Genomic DNA, 22,341 nt, shown 5'->3' with positions numbered 1-22,341 from the left:
ACCCTGTATTTCATTGATATTTTTTTCGGGGGTGGTGGTGGTGATTTTTCCTCAAGTCCCTGAAGACATTTTCCTATCGTCTTCCGTTTTAGTGGTGCCAGGGACGTGTGTGCTGTGACTGTCCTCCTTCCTTTGACTGGTCTTTTCCTCGCCACTGGAAGTTTCCAGGCCATCCCTTTGTGCTGATAGTCTTGTTTTGGTCAGACAAAATTTTTAAGAGGCTTTCCACTGAATACTTGAGGGTATTACCAGTCTGAACCGGGACAAATCTGAGTTAAACTGTTGGCCAGAAACTTATCAGACCATGTAAGAAGTCTGATTGTAGGCCACAAACCTGCATAAGAACTGATGTGTCTGAAACTTAAGAGTGGCAATTTCTTGCCATACTACACTTGCCCAAATTGGAAATGGTCATCTTTCCTGCTGGCTCATGAGAAATAACGTGAGTGTGTGTGAGTGTGCATGTGTGTGGATGTGAGAGAGAGTGTATGTTTGTGTGTGTGCATGTATGTGTGTCTATATGCATGTGTGTAATAAGAGTGTATGATAATATAATTTACCCTTCCATCAAAGGCACAACACTTTGGAATCCCAGAACTCTGGCGGAAATGGCCCATGAGATTGTCACAGCTTTGTGTAGCCCTGGACTTAGTCCTCTGGCCCCATTTCTGACAGTGCTGTGGAATTCAGATCTGCATGCATCCCTGAGGTCAAGAATGCATGTTTTACTTTTCTAGTTTCTGAATTCAATCAAGTCCTGGCCTAAGATTTCTTTACTTTCTTGCCTGATGGTTTATGATGATTTTAAATATCATAGGCCTGGTGTTTCTGTACATATATGTAATCTGAGCAGTAAAGAGGCAGGGGCAAAAGAGATGCCCATCCCAAGAAAAGTTCCACCTTGTCCAGGAATATAAATTGTTTGCAATGAAGAAGATACATATTCTGTTGCCTTCCTAGAAATGGAAGTTTATGTCACCTTTATAATCTAGTTTCCTCATGAATCTCATACTGTGCAGAATAAATGAGAATATTAGTGTAAAACTTCCACGCCTGGCACCTGTAATTAGTACTGACATTTGCTTTTTGTTAGCACTGGAGAGTGAAATCAAAGTCTCATACATGCTAGGTAAAGTGTCTCACCATTGAGCTATATTTCCTACACATTTTTTTGGTTTTTCAAGACAGGGTATCTCTGTAGTTTTGGAACCTGTCCTGGAGCTAGCTTTTGTAGACCAGGCTGGCCTCGAACTCACAAAGATCTGCCTGCCTCTGCCTCTCGAGTGCTGGGATTAAAGGCATGCACCAACATTGCCTGGCTAACCTTTTATTTTTTATTTTCAGAGAGTCTCATTGATTTGGCTATGCTGGCCTTGAACTTACTCTGTAGCTCAAGTAGTCCATGATCTTAGAATCCTTCTGATTCAGCCTCTTTGAGTGTCATGGATTGTAAACCTGCATAACCATGCCTGGCCTCGAACTCACAGAGATCCACCTGTCTCTGCCTCCAAATGCTGGGATTAAAAGTGTGGGCTACCACCACCCTACTAACTTTTATTTTTTAAAGTGGGATTCTCAGAATATAAATACCAGTCACTCAATCTTGTTGATTTTTATTCTTTGACCAATTTTATATATGTATACAATGTGTTTAGATCATAGTCATCCCCTTCTCTCTTTACCCTGCCCTACTACTTTTGGATATCTTTTTTTCTATCACATTCTCCTCCTTATTTCTCACTCTTTTTTTAAATAACCTAGAGTTTAATTAGGGTTGTTTGCTTGCATGTACACCAGTGAGGGGTTATTTACTAGATCATAAGAGACTTGCCAATGGCTACACACCTGGAGAAAAATGATCTCCCTGTCCCCTAGCAGCCCTTAACTGCCAATACATCCTCAGCTAAGGGTGAACCTCAGCTGCTCCTCCTCTAGCCATGATTCAGTATTGCTGGGGTCTATGTCGCACAGGGAACCATAGCTGCTGTGCCTCATGACTCTACCGAAATACTTGTCAGACTTTGTATAGGTAGATACAGTGCTCTAAACTGAGATGAATGTGCGAATAATGTTAGTCTTTGAAAAATTATATATTTATTAAGGAACACAGATAATTCTTTCCATTTCAAATAAGAACCAAGTAATTATGTCATTGGTAGCTTAGATCTTAATAAAGGCATAGAGGCTGATTGAAGGGAAATCCTGAACTAATTTGTACACTTCTTGAGACAAAGGAATTTGAAAACATTCTCTTCCCACTATAATCAAATAAGACTCTAAAGGGATATAAAGTGGATTTTCTTCTCATACCAACGCAGGTTCTGCCCTAATTTTCTGTTGTTATAAAGTGTCAAATTGCATGAAAAAACCTTTTAAAGGTCCATGGATCCTTCCAATCTAAACGGTTACTTTTTTGCCAAGTATCCTTTTGTTCAGAATCTGCTTTCTCTGGGTTGGTAGACCAGACCTGGGTTTCTCTCAGGGACACTTCCTTAGCAGGTGCATTGTGATGTTCTTCACGGCCAGCATGGTCTCTGTGCAGGTTGGTTTAATGAGCTTCTCTGGCAATAGAAATCCAAATTGCCCGGTGTCTCGCAGTTCAAAAGCAAATGCATAGGGTATTCCATTTTTATAAGCCCAATCCATTGAGTTACCGGAACTTACGTCTAAAAGTTAAAAAGAAAGAGTCACTTCACTAAAGAGTCTGTATTAGTTTTCACACACACACACACACACACACACACACACACACAGAGAGAGAGAGAGAGAGAGAGAGACATACACACCACACACCTGCACACGAGTATGTACATGCAAACGCGCGCGCGTGCGCGCACACACACACACAGAGACAGAAAATGTATGTTCACTAGCACACACACACATACACACACAGAGACAATATATGTTCACTAAACTCTACCAAATGCTTCCAATGAAATAGCACTTTACCAAGAATGGTTCGAGACAGATGGCTGAACAGAGGATTTGAGTTTGCAAATGGAACCCATGTGAAGATGGAAGCGAGAACTGATCCACACAGCTGTCCTGTGCCCTCCACATACATGCCTCCACACACAAAGTAACAGTGGACAGGAATTAGAAGACTAAATTAACAATAGTTCTTTGGCATCCGCCTCATGGATCTTACAAAGTGTACTTGCCGTCATCTTCGGGGATCTGGTCTAAGCATGAATCTGTGCCAATGTGATGCTCCCCAAGTTTCTCCACCCCAGTTCCCACAACACTTAGCTTCACCCTTGATTTTCTCACTTTATACAACAATAATCAAGCTACACTGAGAGCCAGTTGTTGTTCTGTTACTCAGTATTTTCTTTCAAGGTCTGGGACATTAGAATTCTGTTTCCCGAAGCCCCCTTATTTCCTCCACACCTCCTGTTCTCTCACTCCTGTTGAGCCCCTTCCTGCCCTGTGAGTACTGAGGATTTATTTTTTAATTGGTTTTATTGAGCTCTACATTTTTCTCTGCTCCCCTATCTTCCTCTCCCCTCCCCTCCCCTTCCACCCTCTCCCATGGTCCCTGTGCTTCCAATTTACTCAGGAGATCTTGTCTTTTTCTACTTCCCATGTACATTAGATCCATGTATGTCTCTCTTAGTGTCCTCATTGTTGTCTAGGTTCTCTGGGATTGTGATTTGTATGCTGGTTTTCTTTGCTTTATGTTTAAAAACCACTTATGAGTGAGTACATATAATAATTGTCTTTCTGGGTCTGGTTTACCTCACTAAATATGATATTTTCTAGCTCCACCCATTTTCTTGCAAAATTCAAGATGTTGTTATTTTTTTCTGCTGTGTAGTACTCCACTGTGTAAATGCACCATTTTCCTTATCCATTCTTTGGTCCAGGGGCATTTAGGTTGTTTCCAGGTTATGGCTATGGCAAACAATGCTGCTATAAACATAGTTGAGCACATGTCCTTGTGGCACAATTGAGCATCCTTTGGATATATATCCAAAAGTGGTATTGCTGAGTATAGAGGAAGGTTGTTTCCTAATTTTCTGAGAAAACACCATACAGATATCCAAAGGGGTCGTACCAGCTTGCACTCCCACCAGCAATGGAGGAGTGTTCCCTTTACCCCACAACCTCTCTAGCATAGAGTACTGAGGATTCAAACTCTGGTCTTCAAGTTTGGTATAGGAAACACTTTATCCACTGAGCAATGAGCTCCTTTGTTGTTGTTGTTGTTGTTTTGTTTCTTGTTTGTTTTTTTGTTTTTGAGACAGAGTTTCTCTGTGTAGCCTTTGTGGTCTTGACTGTCCTAGAACTCACTCTTTAGACCAGGCTGGCCTTGAACTCACAGAGATTCTACTCTCTACCTCCTGAGTGCTGTGATTAAAGGTGTGCGCCACCACAATCTGATCTCTTTTTTTAAAAAAACAAACAACAACAGTTCAAACAAAAACCCAATAGAGTCTCACTATGTAGCCCCAGTCTGGTCTGGAACTTGCTATATGGACTAAACTGGCCCAGAACTCACTATATAGACCAAGATGGCTTTCATCAATCCGTTCCTTTACCTCCAGAGTGCTGAGATTATAAGCATGTACCATCATGCCTGGCAACAATGTGCCTTTTAATACAATTTCCTAGGTACAAGGTACATTGGGCTCATTATATGAAGGGGACAACCACGCAGCTCTGCTACCTCTCAGATTCTTTTGGCTTTGGCTAGGGACAGAAAATGTGCTGTGGCTTCAGTGTCCCTCTGGAGAGAGAACAAATAGATGAGTACAAACAGAGATAGCAGGTGCCAAGCATTACATCATGGGGATGCGACAGGCTCATTTCTATGGTAACAGATTGTTCTCTGTAAATATAATAGTGTGGCTATGCTTCGTACCAACATTAACATTCTGGTAAGACTTGGAAAATGATTTAAAACTGTCAGTATAGGTATTACACTGGTATCAGCTGCTATGGGTTTGGTTGTAAATACCGCTTTTCCCTTTCAAGATAACTACTAAATAGCAGTTCTAAAGTCAGGCAAAGTAGCTGGGGCTGGGGCACAAAGAAAATAAATTTAAGGCAAGCTTAATTTAATATCATGACCACATGAGAAAGGCAGGGAGGAGTAGGAGGGGCAGAGAGGAAGGGTGGGTCAGAGAGAAAATTGGAGAGTGGGTAGAGGGAGGAAAGAAACATGGGAGGCAGCTGAGAAGGTAGATAGGGGAGGGAGTTGAAACCATTTTAAAAGGTCAACATGGATCTATGATCATTAACTATGGAGTTAACCCATTGACTCTTGTGCCCTTCTCACTCTTAATATAAACTTATTTGACCTATAATGTTAATGAGCAAATTTACCTTTGTCGATGAAAATGAGGGGTAAGACAGTAAAACTACGGTACGGAACCAAAGAGAAATTTGGCCTTATGGGAGGAACATAATCAGATTCTAGTTATATGTTCATAGACATACAGCATGTGACCACAAGCTCACAGAACTAATATATGCATGATTGCTCATTAGATTTTTCCAATAAAAATAAATTGTAGAATTGGAAGGCCATGAGAAATGATGTAATCCTATTACTCACATTGCATTTAGAGAAGTTAAAAACGAGAACTAATTCATACCCTGGCCAGGACAACACATCTGAGAGACTCATGAAGAGAATCCATACCAGACAGCGTCCAAGTTCTTTCTATATACTCGGTTCTTTTTATTTTATATAAAAGAAATACTTTAAAGGTAATCTTCAAGCGAAGATCGAGATGAAGATGCTATATACGAAATGGCATTTCATAACAGGGACGGAGGAGACAAAGGACAAAAGGGAAGCTGTTGGAGAGCTGAAACATTTACTTCATTATCTTCCTGAGCCCATTTCCACACTTACAGAACTTACAAATTGCTTAAGGAGCCCATTTGGTGCTTTCCACTGCGAGGGGATCTCAGTCCAACTTACCGTCATTACCGTATGCTTAGCATATTCTCTGCTTAGAATTGGTTTAAATTGGTACAGAGATTTTTGTCAAGCTGTGAAAAACGAATCAGATATCAGTTCTTCTCATCGTCTTTGGCTACTCTGACCATCACAATTTTGCTTTAGGGAGAACACACTTTTCTTCTTAAAGGGAAGTCATGGCACAGGATGTTGGTTCAAGAGAGATGATTCTATAGGACATGCATGGGGAACTTACACAGTGTTTGGGAGGCAGGGCCGTGTCTGTACTGTGTCCCATGTGCCGACCGGAGTGCCTTGACTGCTTTGTGAGCTGCGAATCCCTGGGAGGGCAAAATGGAGAAACTGTGTCACGTTGCGGCATTGAAACTTCTAGGAACGCCGGCTTATTGCTTGCGCCTTCTTGGTGGTCAACAGAAACAGAAGAGAGGGCTCACTAGTTAACAGCTATATCTAATAATAATAACATGATCTTAATTGTACATTTTGCAACCCACTATTATTTTTTACAGTGCTGAGGATCAAAGCACATTTTAAAACATAACTTTTGATGTGGTTGATCCTCACGCAAACCAAAGATAACAGCAGTTCTGTTTTGTAGCTAAGAAAAGGCAGGTTCAGTGCGGTGAAACGGGTATCCTGGGGTGACCCAGCAAAGAATGGGTAAGCTAGGACAAGTACTCATATTTCCTGAAGTCGCTCATGCATTCTGTCCTCTTCCCTTTAGGTCAGGAGCACTTATTTCTGTGCATTACGAAATAGCTGACAGAGATGTGACAATGTCAATATCATCTCTAATTCATATCCTGTCCTTAGCCACATGTCTGTGTATGTAACAGATACTTAATCGATATTTCTCAAAGGAATGTTGAAGAAGCATAAGTCTGCAAGAGTATTCAGACAATCATATTGATCCACAAGTATATATATTTCAGTACGAATAGACAGATATTTCAAATGCATCTGGATCAGTTAAGAAACCACCAAGGGAGACTGGCTACCTTCATGCCGTGTGTTTGTTTCTACTGGGGACAAGAATATCAATTTAATGGCACCTCCTGACTTCTGACATTACAAAGCCTCTCACATAGCTAAGTCAAGCTGATGCTAAAATTCAGAAAAATCAGTGAATAAAACACCATCACCACAACACACACATGCACACACGCACACACACACAGACAATACACACACATACACGCAAATGCACACACACATACATACACACATACACACACACACCATTTAGCAAGCTCAAAATCCTAAATGGTGGCTATTCCAACAGAATGGTACTGTTCTTTAAAAGTCTTCCAGATGCTGTCAGAGGTCCAGTTTTAGCGAGGGTCTAGACAAGTATCAGATGACAAACAGGAGGAAAGACATAAGCTGAAACCAGCACACGGCTCTCCTGTTTCAGTTTGCTGGTGAATAATTTAATGCTTCTTTGGAAGCACCCTGGGGGGCACGATGGTGTGTAGTGGACTGAGCCTCGGGTTGCTGTTCTTGTCAAGCTCATGAATACATGTGGCCTTGCTTGTGGCTTTGTGGCTACTTCAGGGCAGGGCTCCAGGCACTGGCAAACCATTTCATAGTGATCTCACTGATGGTGACGTACTCACAGGAGTCAAGAAAGAAATGTAAACACTGTCATGAGGAGTCTACGGAAAGTTCCGTATTGTCTCCAATAGTCTTAGCGATATGCTGCGGCAAATGCAGATGTCTCCACAGTTAGAGGATGACTGCATTTAGAAGACTCCTGTTTTCATTATTTTTTTTATGAAAAATGTATTAGGAAACAAAGTGCCACTTGGCTTATTTAAACAAGGTTTGTGTAGTTTTAACTGTGGTTAAATTAGCATACGGAGGAATGGACTTCATTGTGGAATTCTTAAACATGCACCATAATACTTTGTTATAATTCACCCTTGTCCCTGTTTTCCCTGCCCTCCCTTCCTATAGACCCCTTTTCTACTTTTATGCCGCATATTTTGCATTACCCTCTCTTTCCTTAAGGTCTCTTCCTTTCTTTTCAGGGTCCTCTTAGAGTTTCACAGCGAGTGTGCATACCCATACCCACCCTCGCCCCAAAGGTTTTTATGTTGAGGTCTTCATATAACAGAAAACAGGAGGCATTTGTTTTTGTGAGTTGGCTTGTGTTGTATCATAATGCTGTTTAGTTTCATCCATTTTTTTCCTGCAAATGTCACGGTTTTTCTTTATAGCTGAATAAATCTTCATTATGTCTGTGGGATGCATCTTCCTCATGCATGTCTTGGTGAAGGAAGGCTAGTCCCAGGCCCTGGCTGTTGTGACAAAATAGCAATGATCATGCATGTTGATGCAGCCTTTTGGTTGGGTGCCCAAGTGCAGCACAGCTGGCCCTGATGGGAGCTCTATTTTTAGTTTTTGGGGACCCTCCACAGTGGTTGTGTGGTTTATGTCTCTACCAACAGATTACAAGGGTTAGTCTTTCACCGTATCATTGCCAGCATGCATTGCTTGTTTTCTTGATGATGGTCATTCTGACTGGAGCGAGGTGGACTCTCAAGGCAATTTTAATTTGCATTTTCCTGATGTTGAACATGTTTTCCGATATTTATTGGCCATTTTTAATTTTGGGGAGAAGCATACTCAGTCATTAGTCCACGTATTGATGGGGATGTTTGATTTTGGGAGGTCTTTGTATATTCTAGCTTTCAGTCACAAACTGATACACAGTCGGCAAAGATTTCTTCCCCATCTTGTAGGCTCCTTCAGTCTGCTGACTGTTCCCTTTGCTGTGCAGAAAGGTTTTAATTTCACAGAAGCCCCTTTCCGGGTTTGGGGGATTACTTCTTGTGCTATTGGAGTTCTTTTCAGACAATCCTTATCTCTATCTTGAAATATTTTACATGTTTTTCTCTAGTCGTCCCAAAACTTTATATTTTGGCCTTTGATCTTTAATATGTAAGAGCTAGCCAGGAATATGCTAGGGCCACTGGCCAAGCAATATTGCAATTAATCTGTGTAGTTATTTTGGGTCTGGGCAGCCAGGAATGAAAGAACGGCCTCCAACAACAGAATGGTGTGCTGTGTGCTGACTATATCTGCATAGAACCTGAGAGAGCTTGGAAAGGAATTCTATGCACAAAAGAACAGCGTTAAGTGCAGTTTCTTGGTAGCCACATTTTTTCAGATAGGCTCTGTTTGCTGGTGGCAAAAAGGGGCGCTGTGGCTTCTTTGAGAGAGGTCTTCCTGCTGTGCTGTGGTGACACACAGGGTTAATCCTAGCGGGAGGCAGAGGAAGGCAGATCTCTGTGAGTTTGAAGCCAGCCTGGTCTACAAGAGCTAGTTCCAGGACAGCTCCAAAGCTACAGAGAAACCCTGTCTCAAAGGGGTGGGGGGGGTCTTCCTGATTCAGCATTAGCAGCAAAACACTGTGCACTTAAGAAACAGTGATTTCCTGGTTCATACTGCTAGCATATGCTAGCAGAACTAACTCCGACTTTTTCAGGAAGCCAAGCACTTGAATGGGGTTTGTGAACAGTGTGTTACAAACTGCTTAATGACACAACATAGACCTGCTGCATACCTGGAACTGGGGCAGTGTGCACAGATCACAGAGGTGGCGAACACGCCTCCGACATGTTAGATTGGGCGAAACCAAAAGACAAAGTACCCTTAGTCCTAGCTATGCCACACAGCATTTTAAGAAGTGGTCCTGGTCAGAAAAAGATTACAGATATACCATAGGACAGATTTAGACAAAAAAGACCTCTAAATGAGACTCAGTGTGTTAAAAAAATGTACATAGACTTGGGAGAGAGAAGAAAAAGAGTATAGAAAGTTATAAAAATAAGTAAAATTGTTTTTTAAAAAATAAAACATAGTCTTTAAAGAGACAGAGTACAGAGAGTCATAGATTAAAGGAATAAAGAAAAATAAGTCAGTAATGATGGAATATACTGGATTATTATATTATTGTATTTTCTTTGAAATGGGCTAAGTGCAAAGAGACATTTCATTGTATGGGCTGCTAAGCTACACACACACACACACACACACACACACACACACACACACACTTTAAAGTTATCTTGACTTCAAAATTTAAATCCAAAACCCAGGCTAATATGGTTTGATGGAACAAGAACCCCTGAAAGATCTCCGTAAACTCCTAAAAATTACTTCACCCAACAAAAAGCAGGAAGCAGTTTGGATAGAACTATGCCCAAACTCCCAAATATTTTTTATAAATGTTTGTTTACATTTAAAGGGGAATGTAATATAGAGATGAATACTTTGCATTGGTATAGATCTTGGTTTATTGATACAAATTTAAGGTCAATTTTGCTATCTATATATTTCTGCTCTGATTAAGGTATTGTTTTTGTACAGTTTATTTGAAAATATAATGTAAAATTAAGAAATATAGGTTAATAAATAATCATATATAACAGTCAAGCTTGTAGTCATGTTAATTAGGTTTTCTAGATGTACAGAGATATATTTCAGATGGCTATGTATTCTTCAAACCTTTCAAAAACTAACAGAATGTGGCATTTAAAATGTTTTTAAGAATTTAGGACTTTTCATGTCAATGAGACACATCTGCTCCTGGCAGCACCAATTTACTTCAAGAGGATGATGGCCATCGAAGAGGATCCTCATGGAGTTTGCTAACCATTTGGGCAGGAATCTGCTCTTACCTGGATTGCTTGATGTTATGCTGTATGAACTGGACATGCAGGACCCACAGAAAAATCACTGCTGAATTTGTCTAAAGGTGAGACAGTCCTTTAGGGTTCCTGCTTCATGAAAGAGTCTGCCAGGTATTTTGCAGGACACAGAAGAAAGTGACTGACAAACTGCCAAAATAGGTGGAACTGTCTTAGAAATTTCTTGCTTCATGGAAAAGTCTGCTGGATACTATGGGTCTGTAGGCTGAGGATGGATGTCCCAATGTTACAGAAGAACTTTGGGTGACTGTCCAGGCAGTGAGATGTCTCTGTCAATTCTAGAGTTTTGGAAGTTGCTTACAATGTAGTTTCTGTTAACTTAGGTAATATTATGTCCTTCTGGAGTCTTTGATGGAGTTGAAGAATACATAGTTATAGTTTTTCTTACTTATGATAAAAGATAGATTAGATATAAAACTTTAGACTCACAAAGATAGGATAGGTGATAGAATATTTTCCTTAATTTGACAAATATAAATGAACTAAATATTGTAACTGTAATTCTTGGTTCATAACTGTTTTGTTGTATATATTCTTGCTATGTTAGAGTTAAAACATTCCTTTTTATTTTGACAGAAAAGGGGAGGTGATGTGATATGCCCCTCTGTATGCTGTGAATACCATTGGTTAATAAAGAATCTGCTTTGGGCCTATTGCAGCACAGAATAGGACAAGGAGGGAATTCCAAGCAGATAGAGGAGGAGAGAGTAGGTGGGGTCAGGGAGACACCATGTAGCCACCAGAGGAGAAAGACGCCCATGCTGGTACTGGTAAACCACTAGCCTCGTGGTAAAATATAAAATAATAGGAATGGGTTAATTTAAGATATAAGAGCTAGCTAGGAATATACTAGAGTCCTTGGCCAAGCAGTGTTGCAATTAATATAGTTTCTGTGTTGTTATTTTGGGTCTGGGCTGCTGGGAACAAACGAACATCCTCCATCAACACTGATTCATTTGTGATTTATTTTTGAGCAAGATGAGGGATTAGCTGTAGTAATTTCATTATTCTACACATGGTTATTTCAATTTCCCTGAGGAGGCTGTCTTCATGCCAGTGAATGTTATTTGAAACCTGTGAAAACAACTATGTGGCTTGTGTGGTGTCTGTTAGGGTTTCTATTGCTGTGAAGAGACACAGCGACCCTGACAACTATTATAAAGAAAAACATTTAATTCATCTTGCTTAGAATTCAGAGGCTTAGTCCATTATCCTCTCAGGGGAAGCATGGTGGTGTGCAGTCAGACAGGGCACTGGGTGAGGTAGCAGAGAGTCCTACACCTGGGTTGGCAGGCAGCAGGAAGAGACAGTGAGCCCCTAGGCCTGGCTTGAGCTTCTGAAACCTCAAACCTGCCTCTAGGTACACCCTCCTTTCAACCAGGTCACACCTACTCCAACCAGGTCACACCTACTCCAACAAGATCACACCTCTAATAGTGTTATTCCCCATGAATCTGTGGGAGCTATTTTCATTCAGACCACCACATATAAGGATATGTGTGTGTGTGTGTGTGTGTGTGTGTGTGTGTGTTCTATTTTACTCTGTTGGTCCACATGTCTACTTTTTAATGCTAGTACTATGCTGTTTTTGCCACTCTGACTCTGTAGTATAACTTGAGTTGAGGTATTTTGATGCCCCTGGCATTGTTTTATCTGCTTTGGATATTTTGGTTCATTATCCTTATACGCAAGTTTTAAAGTTGCCTTTTCTACTTCTGTAAATGTTGTTATTGGAATTTTAAAAATATTTAAAAAGTATTTAATTTTTGACTTTGTGTATGTATGTGTATTTCTGCATGTATGTTTGTGTATCACAGGCATGCCTGGTGCCCCTGGAGGTCAGAATAGGGCGTCAAATACCCCTGAAACTGGAGTTACAGATAGTTGTGTGCTGCCATGTGGGTTCTGGAAATTGAACCCAGGACCTCTGGAAGAGCAGCCAGTGTTTTTAACTGGTGAGCCATCTCTCCAGTTCCATGTTGCTGAAATTTTGATAGGGATTATATTAACTCTGTAGGTAGCTTATGGTAATATAGGCATTTTCATAACTTTAATTCTATCAGTCTATGAGCATGAGAAGTATTCCCTCTCCCGAGTCTTCTTTAGTACAGAAGAAATAAGGTTAAATAAAAGGGAGAAGAAGAGTAGTGTTAAATATTGTTGTGGAGAGAAAAACAAAACAAAACAAAGCAAACCACACCAAAAACAAACAAACAAAACAAAACCAAACAAAAATACCCAACACATTTTCCAAGAAAGTTCAGAATGTACAAAGTTCAGAAGTTCAAATGTACAAATGGGTTCATTTATGAAGTAGGGAGGGGTGAAAAGAGGAAAGCTTTTATTTTAAAATACTTAAAGGTATAGTAAAAAGAAGAAAAGGAGACAACACAGGCAAGAGAAGGGAACAGCATGAAATAATTACTGTATAGTGAAAAAATATATGAGCAAGGTTAGGTGGTTATACAAAGGGCCATAAAACATAAAAAGGAAGAAGTTAAATGTAACAAAGTAAAAGTACAAAAAGTGGGGGAGCAAAAGGTAAGGGTGAAAAAGGAAGTCCTTGGGCTTCAAATTTGGAGATTGCCAGTTTTATTCATCAGACACTGTAAGCCAGAAGACCCTGCGAATCTTATCTTGTGAGCTTTCTTGATAGTGTTGAGCCTGTATTGGACCAGTGTCTGATGTCTTCCTGGGATATCTACACTTAGGATTGAACACTGTGTGCTAAGCAGATTTTCTCTCCATTCCCGAGATTCTCTCACCATCTTACCCACTGGGGTACCTAATGCTTTCGTTCTGTCTCTCCCAAGTGCATTGGGAGGGACCAAGGGGAAGAACCAACCTCAGCAGTGAGGTATGCGGAGGGTCCCCAGTGAGGTGGAGGGCCTGCCTTTGGACTTTCAAGCTCTCCCAAGTGTCAACACTGGTTGGAGGGTTGCAGTTGTTGGCATCAACTTCTTAGTTTCTGAAAATTTTCATCCTAGTTTTAATGATTTACTTTATGCTTAGCCCATTCCAGATTTTTCTCCCTCACTTTAACCCCATATACTATTGTATTATAAGTATGTGTGAAGTTTGTGTTGTGTGTGTACCTGTGTATGTGGTGTGTGTGTGTGTGTGTGTGTGTGTATGCATGTGTGGTCACAGAAGGTGTTGGCGGCCTGTCATGCTGCCACACTTTGAGGCAGGGTCTCTTCCTGAGCTGGGAACCCAGTTGTTTTTTTGGCTAGGCTGGTATCCAACATGCCTCAGCAATTTTATATTTTGGTAACCCAAAGTGCTGGGGTTTCTGATGCATTTAAGACCATGCTTGGCTTTTCACAGAAGTATTGGGGATCTGAACTCAGGTCCTTGTGTTTGTAACAACAAGCACCCTTAACCTTTGAGCCATTATCTTGACAGTCTCCACTCCAGGTTTTAAAAACAATGTCCCTCTTCACTTGTGGATTGAATGAAGAAAGGCTGTGGTGGGGATGGGGTTCTGTTCTGTGCATTTTGGCATGTTTAACAGCATCCTTGGCCTCTGCGTCATAAGTGCCAACTGCATCCCTCATCCCTCTTATAGCAGTCAAAGAGAGGGAGTTGGATTATGCACGGGCGATAATCTGGTTGATTGTGCCACATTAAGGGAAACCTGTAATATCCCTAGACAGTTGAGTCTGCAGTCTTCTGGTTCGGTGAGCACATAGGTAGTGCTGGACAAAGGTGAGCGCTGTGGCCTCCTGCCTCTGCTGAGCTGTGCATTATGTGTGCTTTCTCTTCGGCTATTCCAGGGTTATGTGCTTGATATGTTGGTAGCAGTAAGTAAAGCATTGCTCTAGGATCTCTGAGTTGTTCCAGTAAATTAGAGAAACCAAGGAGGCAGGTTGTGGGAACCTTGGACTCTTTAGTTACACAAAAGTGTTGAAATTCCCTGCTTGAAGTTGGCCTCTGGAGTGGATGCCATCTCAAGGGACTTTATTATTATTAACTCGTGGAGTCTGACGGCTGCTCTGGGCAGTTAGCGTCAGAGCTGAAATTGAATTGGCGCCTTAGTGTTGGAGAAACATGTCAGAAAAGGCACCACACAGTTAGTGTTGGGAGCTGAGAAAGAAAAAGCAACCACAAACATCACGTTTATAGCTCAGTAAATGACCACAAAGTGAGCACATGCCTATAACCTTCCAGGTCACGGAACAGAATAACAGCTATAACCCAGAACTCCCCAAGCTTCCCCTAGTAACTCCACCTCTCTCTTTCCCCCAAAGGTAATTGCTAGTTTGACTTCTAACATTATTTATTAGTTTTCTTTCGTTTTGGACTTTATTGGCTTTCCTGTGCTACAGGTTCTGAAGTGGCTCCCTGAACAGTGAATGATGCCCCGTAGGGAGTTGCTTGTTGCATTTGTAAGATAAGGAAAAAGAATTTCATCTCGTCTTTTCTGCTTTTATGCAATCTAGCCCTGAAAGTCCATTCGTCCTTAGTATTGTATGGTAGCTATGTGCACAGAGACTTAGCAGCATTAAGCAAACAACACTTAAAAATTAAAACTTGCTTTTAATTATTGAGTCAGACTATAATTTATGAACAATTATTGACTCAATAAAGTTAATTAAAGCCCTGTATATGTGGCCAAAGCTATAATATTAATCAAATCCGTCCTGACCTTTTCTGTATGACCTGTGGTAAGAATGTAAAACAGGTTTGAAACAATTGCATTTGGGAAGCAGTATAGCAGTTAAAAGCAACAATCCTGGAGCTAGACTTGGGACTGAGGTTTTGCTATGACTCAGAGAGCTCTTAGCCTAGTTGCTTAGTGGTCTCAATTTTCTCTTCTGTAAAATGGGAGCGTGAAAATATATAAAGAACAAATGAGTTCATGATTATAAAACACTTGAATAGACACATTTGCTACTATCACTAGGACTCAGAAGCATCACGAGGCCTGACACACACATACAGAAACTCATACTTACCACACAGCTGACATTGGGGATGGTTGCGTGTTTGTAAGAGTAGGGATACAGCAGCATCTGTGCGTAGGCGTGAAAGGACAAGTAGGCTCTAATGTGTTTTCTGTGTTTCCGGAGGAAGTCTGCGACAGCCTTCACCTCCGGCTCAGATTCCGGGAAAGGGCCACAGTAAGTATCGTCACAAGGGTGTGCAGAGGCTCCTTCATCTGCAGGTCAGAAAAGAAAATGGGTGGTTGTGGAGGGGTTCAGGCAGGGAAGAAACCAGAAACACAAACAAGCATTGTTAAACTGGGCCTTTTCGTATTTCTAAAAATTGGTTATGTTATTGAGTAAGTAATCCAATTTCTCATTACAGGAATCAATAATGGCCATTTTGAGCTATTCAAGCCCGTACACTGTAGGAGGGCCTAAGCAGGAGCCAGGTGCTGTTGTTAAAAGCTGTAAGGAACACTTTGAATGAACATCTCTCTCAGCTGTTAATTCTCTTGCCGGAGAAATCGCTCTATGCAATCTCCTGCTGCAGGTCGACTTCTCATTCATGTGCCTCCCAACACCTACACTTCCTTTTCATGAAAATGAACGCACGGGTAATTAGTGTTCAATATTTACCTGTTTGGCATTCAGTCTGTGTTTACACTGTCCTAGAAGCCTGGGATACAAAGGAAACAACACAGAAATGGCCTCCGTTCTATTAGGAGCTGCCTCGTCAGGGTTCGTTGCTGAACTCTTGCCTCCTGCTGGATTTCTGGCAGCTAGGACAGCTGTGTGAGAAATGTTCTACACGTGTTTATTGAGGAACTCGGTGTCCAATCCAAAGGAAGGGGGCAGACATCTGAAAGAATGTCTGATAATATTCAGATCTTGATAGAGCAGGGTAGGACAAAATACACAGCTACCCAAAGTCCAGGATAGTTTTAGACCAGAGATATCTAGACTGATTTCTAAAAACCCAGGGTGCTTCTCATCTTGGGGATATACTGTGTTAAAAATATAAAAACGTTTAAACTAAATTTTATTTATTTATTTATATTCTTTTGAGACAGGGTCTGCTGTAACCCAGTCTGGTGGCATTAGACTCCCTCAACCTCCTAGGGTGCCAGGGTTAGAGGTGGGAGCCACCATGGGTTTGGCTCAAATTTTAATTTTTTAACATTTTTTCAACAACTATTTTTGTACAAAGCAGGCTAATTAAGAGGTCTATGGAGGGGATGGAAAAAGCTAAGAAGCACAAAGCATTGCTGTTCTAAGAAATCGTGGCTATAATTATATTTTGTGAATTCCTTTCACACCGTTGGCCATTACCATTCCCCTACTTCTGGAAAACAATGCCTGCCTCTTCAGTCACTTAACTCATGGCTTAAATGCATACAGTTGAACAAATTAATGAGCTGGTTTGAAGTATTCACAGAAGGGATAAAGGGCTGGAGAAATGAGACAGAAATAAGAGTGTGAGAAGTGAATAAATATCAACGTGATTAATACGGGATCTAGAAAGACAGAGGAAAATAAACATTTGAAGAACCAGTAATTAAAATTTCTCCACAATGAAGGCAAAATCAAACAGATACTACTTACCAAAAAAAAAAAAAAAAAAAGACAGATGGGGAAAATATTAACACTTGAGCACAATAAAGTTTAAGGAAAGAAAATAATTCCAGAAGAAAAATAGGCTGTTTCTAAAAAGAACGAGTCAGATTAACATTTGACTTTTAAAATATTTTTATTTTTCTTTGCATGAGTGCTTGTCTTCGTGTGTGTGTGTGTGTGTGTGTGTGTGTGTGCTTGCGCACGTGTGTGTCTGTGTGTCTGTGCGCACGCACGTGTGTATATACCAATTTCATGTCTGGTACCAGAGAAGGCCACAAGAGGGTGCCAGATTCCCTGGAACTGAACTAAAGACCATTGTGAGCTGCTATGTGGGTGCTGGAGACTGAAGTTGGAGCCTCTGCTGCAACACCAAGCACTTTTACCCACAGAGCCATTCTCCAGCCAAGACATTTGAGTTCTTAACAGTAACATCAGGGTTCCTGTATCTAATAGTGTCTTTTTTCTCTCTCATGCTCTCATCAAATCCAGAGTCTTGTACGTATGCCATCCCTGAGTTATGTCCCTAAACCCTTGACTTATTTGGATAGGGTTTTGTCATGTAATCCAGCTTGTTTTCAAATTTTTGAATCTCTTTCCTCTGCCCTATGGATTGTATCAATTCACTTGACTTCAAAGTTCTTCTTCCTTTTTTAATAAAGGAAATTTGAATCTTGACCTTTTTTTGTCTAGTTGAACTCTGTTGAAATGTGGAAGTGGGATAAATATGTTCTCTGGCATAAAAGACTGCAAAAGTTATACTATACACTGATACTCTGAAAAATTTTTGGAGAAAATGTTTTAACAAAATAATACAATAAAAGTAATCCTTTAAAGCATATAATTCAGTTCTTTTAAAGATAATTATAGAGCCGAGTAGACACTACTATCTGATTCTAGAATGCTTCACTTTTCTCCAGAAGTGTTGCTTTACTAATGTGTGCAGCTAATATATATTAGTCAAAAATTTAAAAATCAAATATAAAATTAATTTTTTTCTAAAATATTCCAAGAAATGCAAACTGGTGGGAGATGGAGCATGGGACCAGAGAGAGAGAGTGAAAGTCTGCTGAAATCCTCCATCATTTTCCAGTTTTTCTATTAGCATATATTATACATAATAACGGATTTCATTATGACATTTCCACACACGAATTTAATATATTTTGATTCTGTTCACCTTCAATTACTTTTTCTTGTCTCCCTCTCATTCATGTTGATCCCATTTGTCTTCCCAACCTCAAATTAGTTCTTCTACTTCTATCTTTTCCTTCTTCCTTCCTTCCTTCCTTTTTCCTTCTTCCTTCCTTCCTCCCTTCCTCCCTCCCTCCCTCCCTCCCTCCCTCCCTCCCTCCCTCCCTCCCTCCCTCCCTCCCTTCCTTTCTTCCTCTCTCTTGCTCTCCCTCTTTCTCTCTTTCTCTCTCTTTCTTTCTTTCTTTCATGTGTGTATGAACAAATAAGTTTAATTAAGCTACATGCTGGAGCATGGACAACTTAGGAAACACTGAAGAAAATGCTTCTGCCTCCCCCAGCCACCATTACCTACCTATATTGACCATCAAGCCCAGGAATGGCTATGGCTTTCTGAGTCTTCCTCCCACTAGCAATCATTAAATGCCAATAACTTCTCACCCTAAACAGCTAAGAGGTCTGGTGAGCTCCTTCATTTCCACGAAGGACTGTTGATGGCCCCCAGAAAGCTAGTCTTTTTTTGAAAGGAGATGTAGATATTGATTGATGTTGATTAAATTTAGAAATTGATGTTGAAAAACACCTGAGTGTGGGGCTTGGGAATAAGAGAAGATTAGGACCCAAGTTCACAATTAATAGGAGTCACTCTCTCTCTCTCTCTCTCTCTCTCTCTCTCTCTCTCTCTCTCTCTCTCTCTCTCTCTCTCTCTGAAGGCATCCTGTTAAGTTACTCAGGCTAGCCTTGAACTCTGCGAGGCAAGCCCAAACCCTTGATCACACCTGCCTCATGCTGCCCAGTAGTGGGAATCACAGGGCTTCACACCAGGCCTTGCCACTCATTTCCAATGGAGGAAATTTGCTCTGCCCTGTTCCTTTGTCTGTGGACACAACGTTTAGCTTAAGGGTTATATAATCTTGGTCTGTTTGAGCAAATGTTTCCGTATACTTCCTTTGGGTAGATGTTATATGATATAAATACACAATGAAGCTTTTCCAAAAGAGCTTTATTCAAATCGGCTTATAAATAATGGAGTACTCTCACAAAATTAGCTGAAAATGCTTTTAGTTCATAGGACTTAAAACTTGACAAGTAAGCTAATTTTACTTTGTTGGCAAACTAAAACAGAAACATCTCCCTCACTGTCAACTTCTATTTCACCCGTGTCTATGTTTACATGGGGGTCAATGTTTAGGATGCAATCCCCATCACATTCTCAGTTTCAAACATCACTTCCTGGTTCATCACTAAACACAGTCATTAATGAAAAGATAATTTTTTCTAGTTCAGGAACTTGGCAAGATTGTTTTGAATTAAAAATTTTAAAGAGGCTACAGAGAGAGTTCCAGGATAGCCAGGGCACAGAGCAACCCTGTTTCAAAAAACCATCTCCTCCCGAAAAAAAAAAAAAAAAAAAAAAAAAAGAAAAAAGAAAGAAACCAGTGTGGCTGGTGAGATGGCTCGGAGGCTAGAGGCATTTACACAATGATCTTACAAAGCCTAATTAAAATAAGTTAGATTTAGAGCCTGAAGAGACGGCTCAGTTGTAAAGAGCACTGACTGCTCTTCAAGAGGAGTCATGTTCAATTCCTGGCACCCACATGGTGGCCCATGACCATCTGTGACTTTAATCCCAGGGGCTCTGGGGCCATCTTCTGGCCTCTGAAGGCACCAGGCATACACACGGTACACAGACATGCATGCAAGCAAAACACCCATCCATACAACATAAAATTTAAAAGTTAATAAAGATATTCATTCATTCATTCACTCATTTGTGTTTTTAAGGTCAGGTTTCTCTCACTGTCTAGCCCAGGGTCATCTCAAACTCATGGTAATCCTGCAGCCTCAACCAGGCACAAACCATCATAACCACTTTATTTTAATTGACACATAAGTGCACATATTTACAGTGTACAGAATAATAATTTGATACATGTTTACACTGTGCAGTAATTGAATTAGGGTTATTACCATTTTTACTTTAAGCATTTATCATCTCTTTGTGTTTGGAGCCTAGAAACTCTCATTTCCCATTTTTTTTTATAAAATACATTAACAAGTTTTTATAAAATACATAACAACTTTCCTGTGCTATATAGCAATAAACCTTTTTCTCCTATCTGATATATAGTTGTACTCAATATCCAACTTCACTGCCCCACCCATTCTAGCCTCTGGTAATCAGGATTTAATTATTTTCTTTGAGACCAATATTTTTAGTTTCACATGTGAGTGAGAACCTGCAATGTTTTTTTTCTTGCATCTAGCTTATTTTATTAACATATCCAGAAGAACACTAAAGTTTTTGAGAAGGAATGCATATCCAGGAAAACCTTAAATAAAGCAGAGGAGCGGAGCTTATCCCAACAGGCATTAAAATATCCTGTATTATAGGTACATTAATAAAAATGATACAGAGTCAGGAATAGACTAACAGACTAATGGGGCAGGATATATAGGAACTTGCTGCACGCATAGAGAGCAGCATCAGGGATCACTACAAGGATGGGTTGCCTGGTAAAGGATGCTGAGAAAACTAGTTCATTAGAGAGTAGAAGAGCAAGCGTAAATACACCAAAGTAAAATGTCTGCTTTAACAGTGTAAATAGTGTAGAAGACAATGATACAAGAATCAACCATAAGATCTGGTTACTGTAGCTGGGTGTTTTCTCTAGCCCAGTGGTTCTCAACTTGTGAGTCATGACCCTTTGGGGGGCGATGAACAACCCTTTCCCAGAATAAGACCATCAGAAAAAACACAGATATTTACATTACAATGCAAAATTACAGTTATGAAACAACAAAAATAATTTTATGGGTGGGGGTTATCACAACGTGAGGAACTGAGCTAAAGGGTGGCAGCATTAGGAGGGTTGAGAAACTGCTCTGGCCCTTTTCCTTCATCCTTCTGCGTGGACTCACTGAGTGTGGAGATGGTTTTGAGGGGGTTCTTGAGGACCCCTGTTTTGTTGATGCAGATTCTATTATGTGCATGGTGAGGGGTGGGAGAAAGTGGCTTTTGTTGTAGGATAGTACTTTAGTTATGTAAAGATGTGTTGCATTTGTTTATACTTCACTTGTTTAATGATGTAAAGATGCCTTTCTTTGCCTGCCTAAGGCACTTGATTGGCCTAATAAAAAGCTGAACAGCCAATAAATAGGCAGTAGAGGGATAGGCAGGGCTGATGGGCAGGGAGAATAAGTGCGAGGAGGAATCTAGGCGCCAGAGAAGAGAGAGAAGAGAGCAAGGGAGAAAGAGGAGACCCACCCTCGCTCCTGCTGGGGCCAGTCAGACAGCTGCCAGCCAGACATGGTGTAGGACATACAGGATGAAGGAAAGGTAAAAAGCCCAAGGCAAAATGTAGATGAAGACAAACAGGTTCAATTAAGTTATAATAGCAAGTGGGACAAGCCTAAGCTAAGGCCAAGTATTCATAACTAATACTAAGTCTCAGTGTCTCTATTTGGGAACTGGTTTGTGGCCCAAATGAAAGCTTGCTTTGAACATATATTTGATGGTTAAGAGAGAGATGGTGTTAGACCTGAGAAAAATTCATTTCCATGACTGCCTAGTTAAACAGGCTTTACTTAGACAGGCCAGATGGCCACTTCACTGGCATTTAAGGTCCCTGTTGACCTTTTAGGGTCAGCTGTTGACTGTTAGCGCCCGGACAGAAGGGTGGAGGACCCAAGGCTGCCTGTGGTGTAGATAAGTCATAGTAACACCTGGACAGAAGGGTGGGGGGACCCAAGGCTGCCTGTGGGGTACATAAGTCATAGTAACACCTGGACAGAAGGGTGGGGGGACCCAAGGCTGCCTGTGGGGTACATAAGTCATAGTAACACCTGGACAGAAGGGTGGGGAGACCCAAGGCTGCCTGTGGGGTACATAAGTCATAGCAACACCTGGACAGAAGGGTGGGGGACCCAAGGCTTCCTGTGGGGTAGATAACTACAGTGC

At 40.8% G+C, this 22,341-nt stretch overlaps 1 protein-coding gene across 1 annotated transcript in view; it reads right to left on the bottom strand.

Annotated features, from left to right (window-relative positions):
• Nucleotides 1-2,478: 2,478 nt before the first annotated feature.
• Nucleotides 2,479-22,341, bottom strand: part of Cpa6 (carboxypeptidase A6) — a 303,059-nt gene continuing 283,196 nt past the window's right edge. Inside the window, exons 9-11 of the mRNA XM_038348398.1 lie at nt 15,609-15,811; nt 6,171-6,255; nt 2,479-2,666 (exon numbers count right to left, since the gene is read on the bottom strand). Coding sequence (XP_038204326.1) covers nt 2,479-2,666; nt 6,171-6,255; nt 15,609-15,811 — 476 coding nt within the window. The remainder of the gene's footprint in view (nt 2,667-6,170; nt 6,256-15,608; nt 15,812-22,341) is intronic.

The sequence above is a fragment of the Arvicola amphibius genome, chromosome 11 (assembly GCF_903992535.2).
Source record: "Arvicola amphibius chromosome 11, mArvAmp1.2, whole genome shotgun sequence".
NCBI classification, from domain to species: domain Eukaryota; kingdom Metazoa; phylum Chordata; class Mammalia; order Rodentia; family Cricetidae; genus Arvicola; species Arvicola amphibius.
The sequence above is the reverse complement of the archived record's forward strand: the minus strand, read 5'-3'. Positions and strand labels throughout refer to the sequence as shown.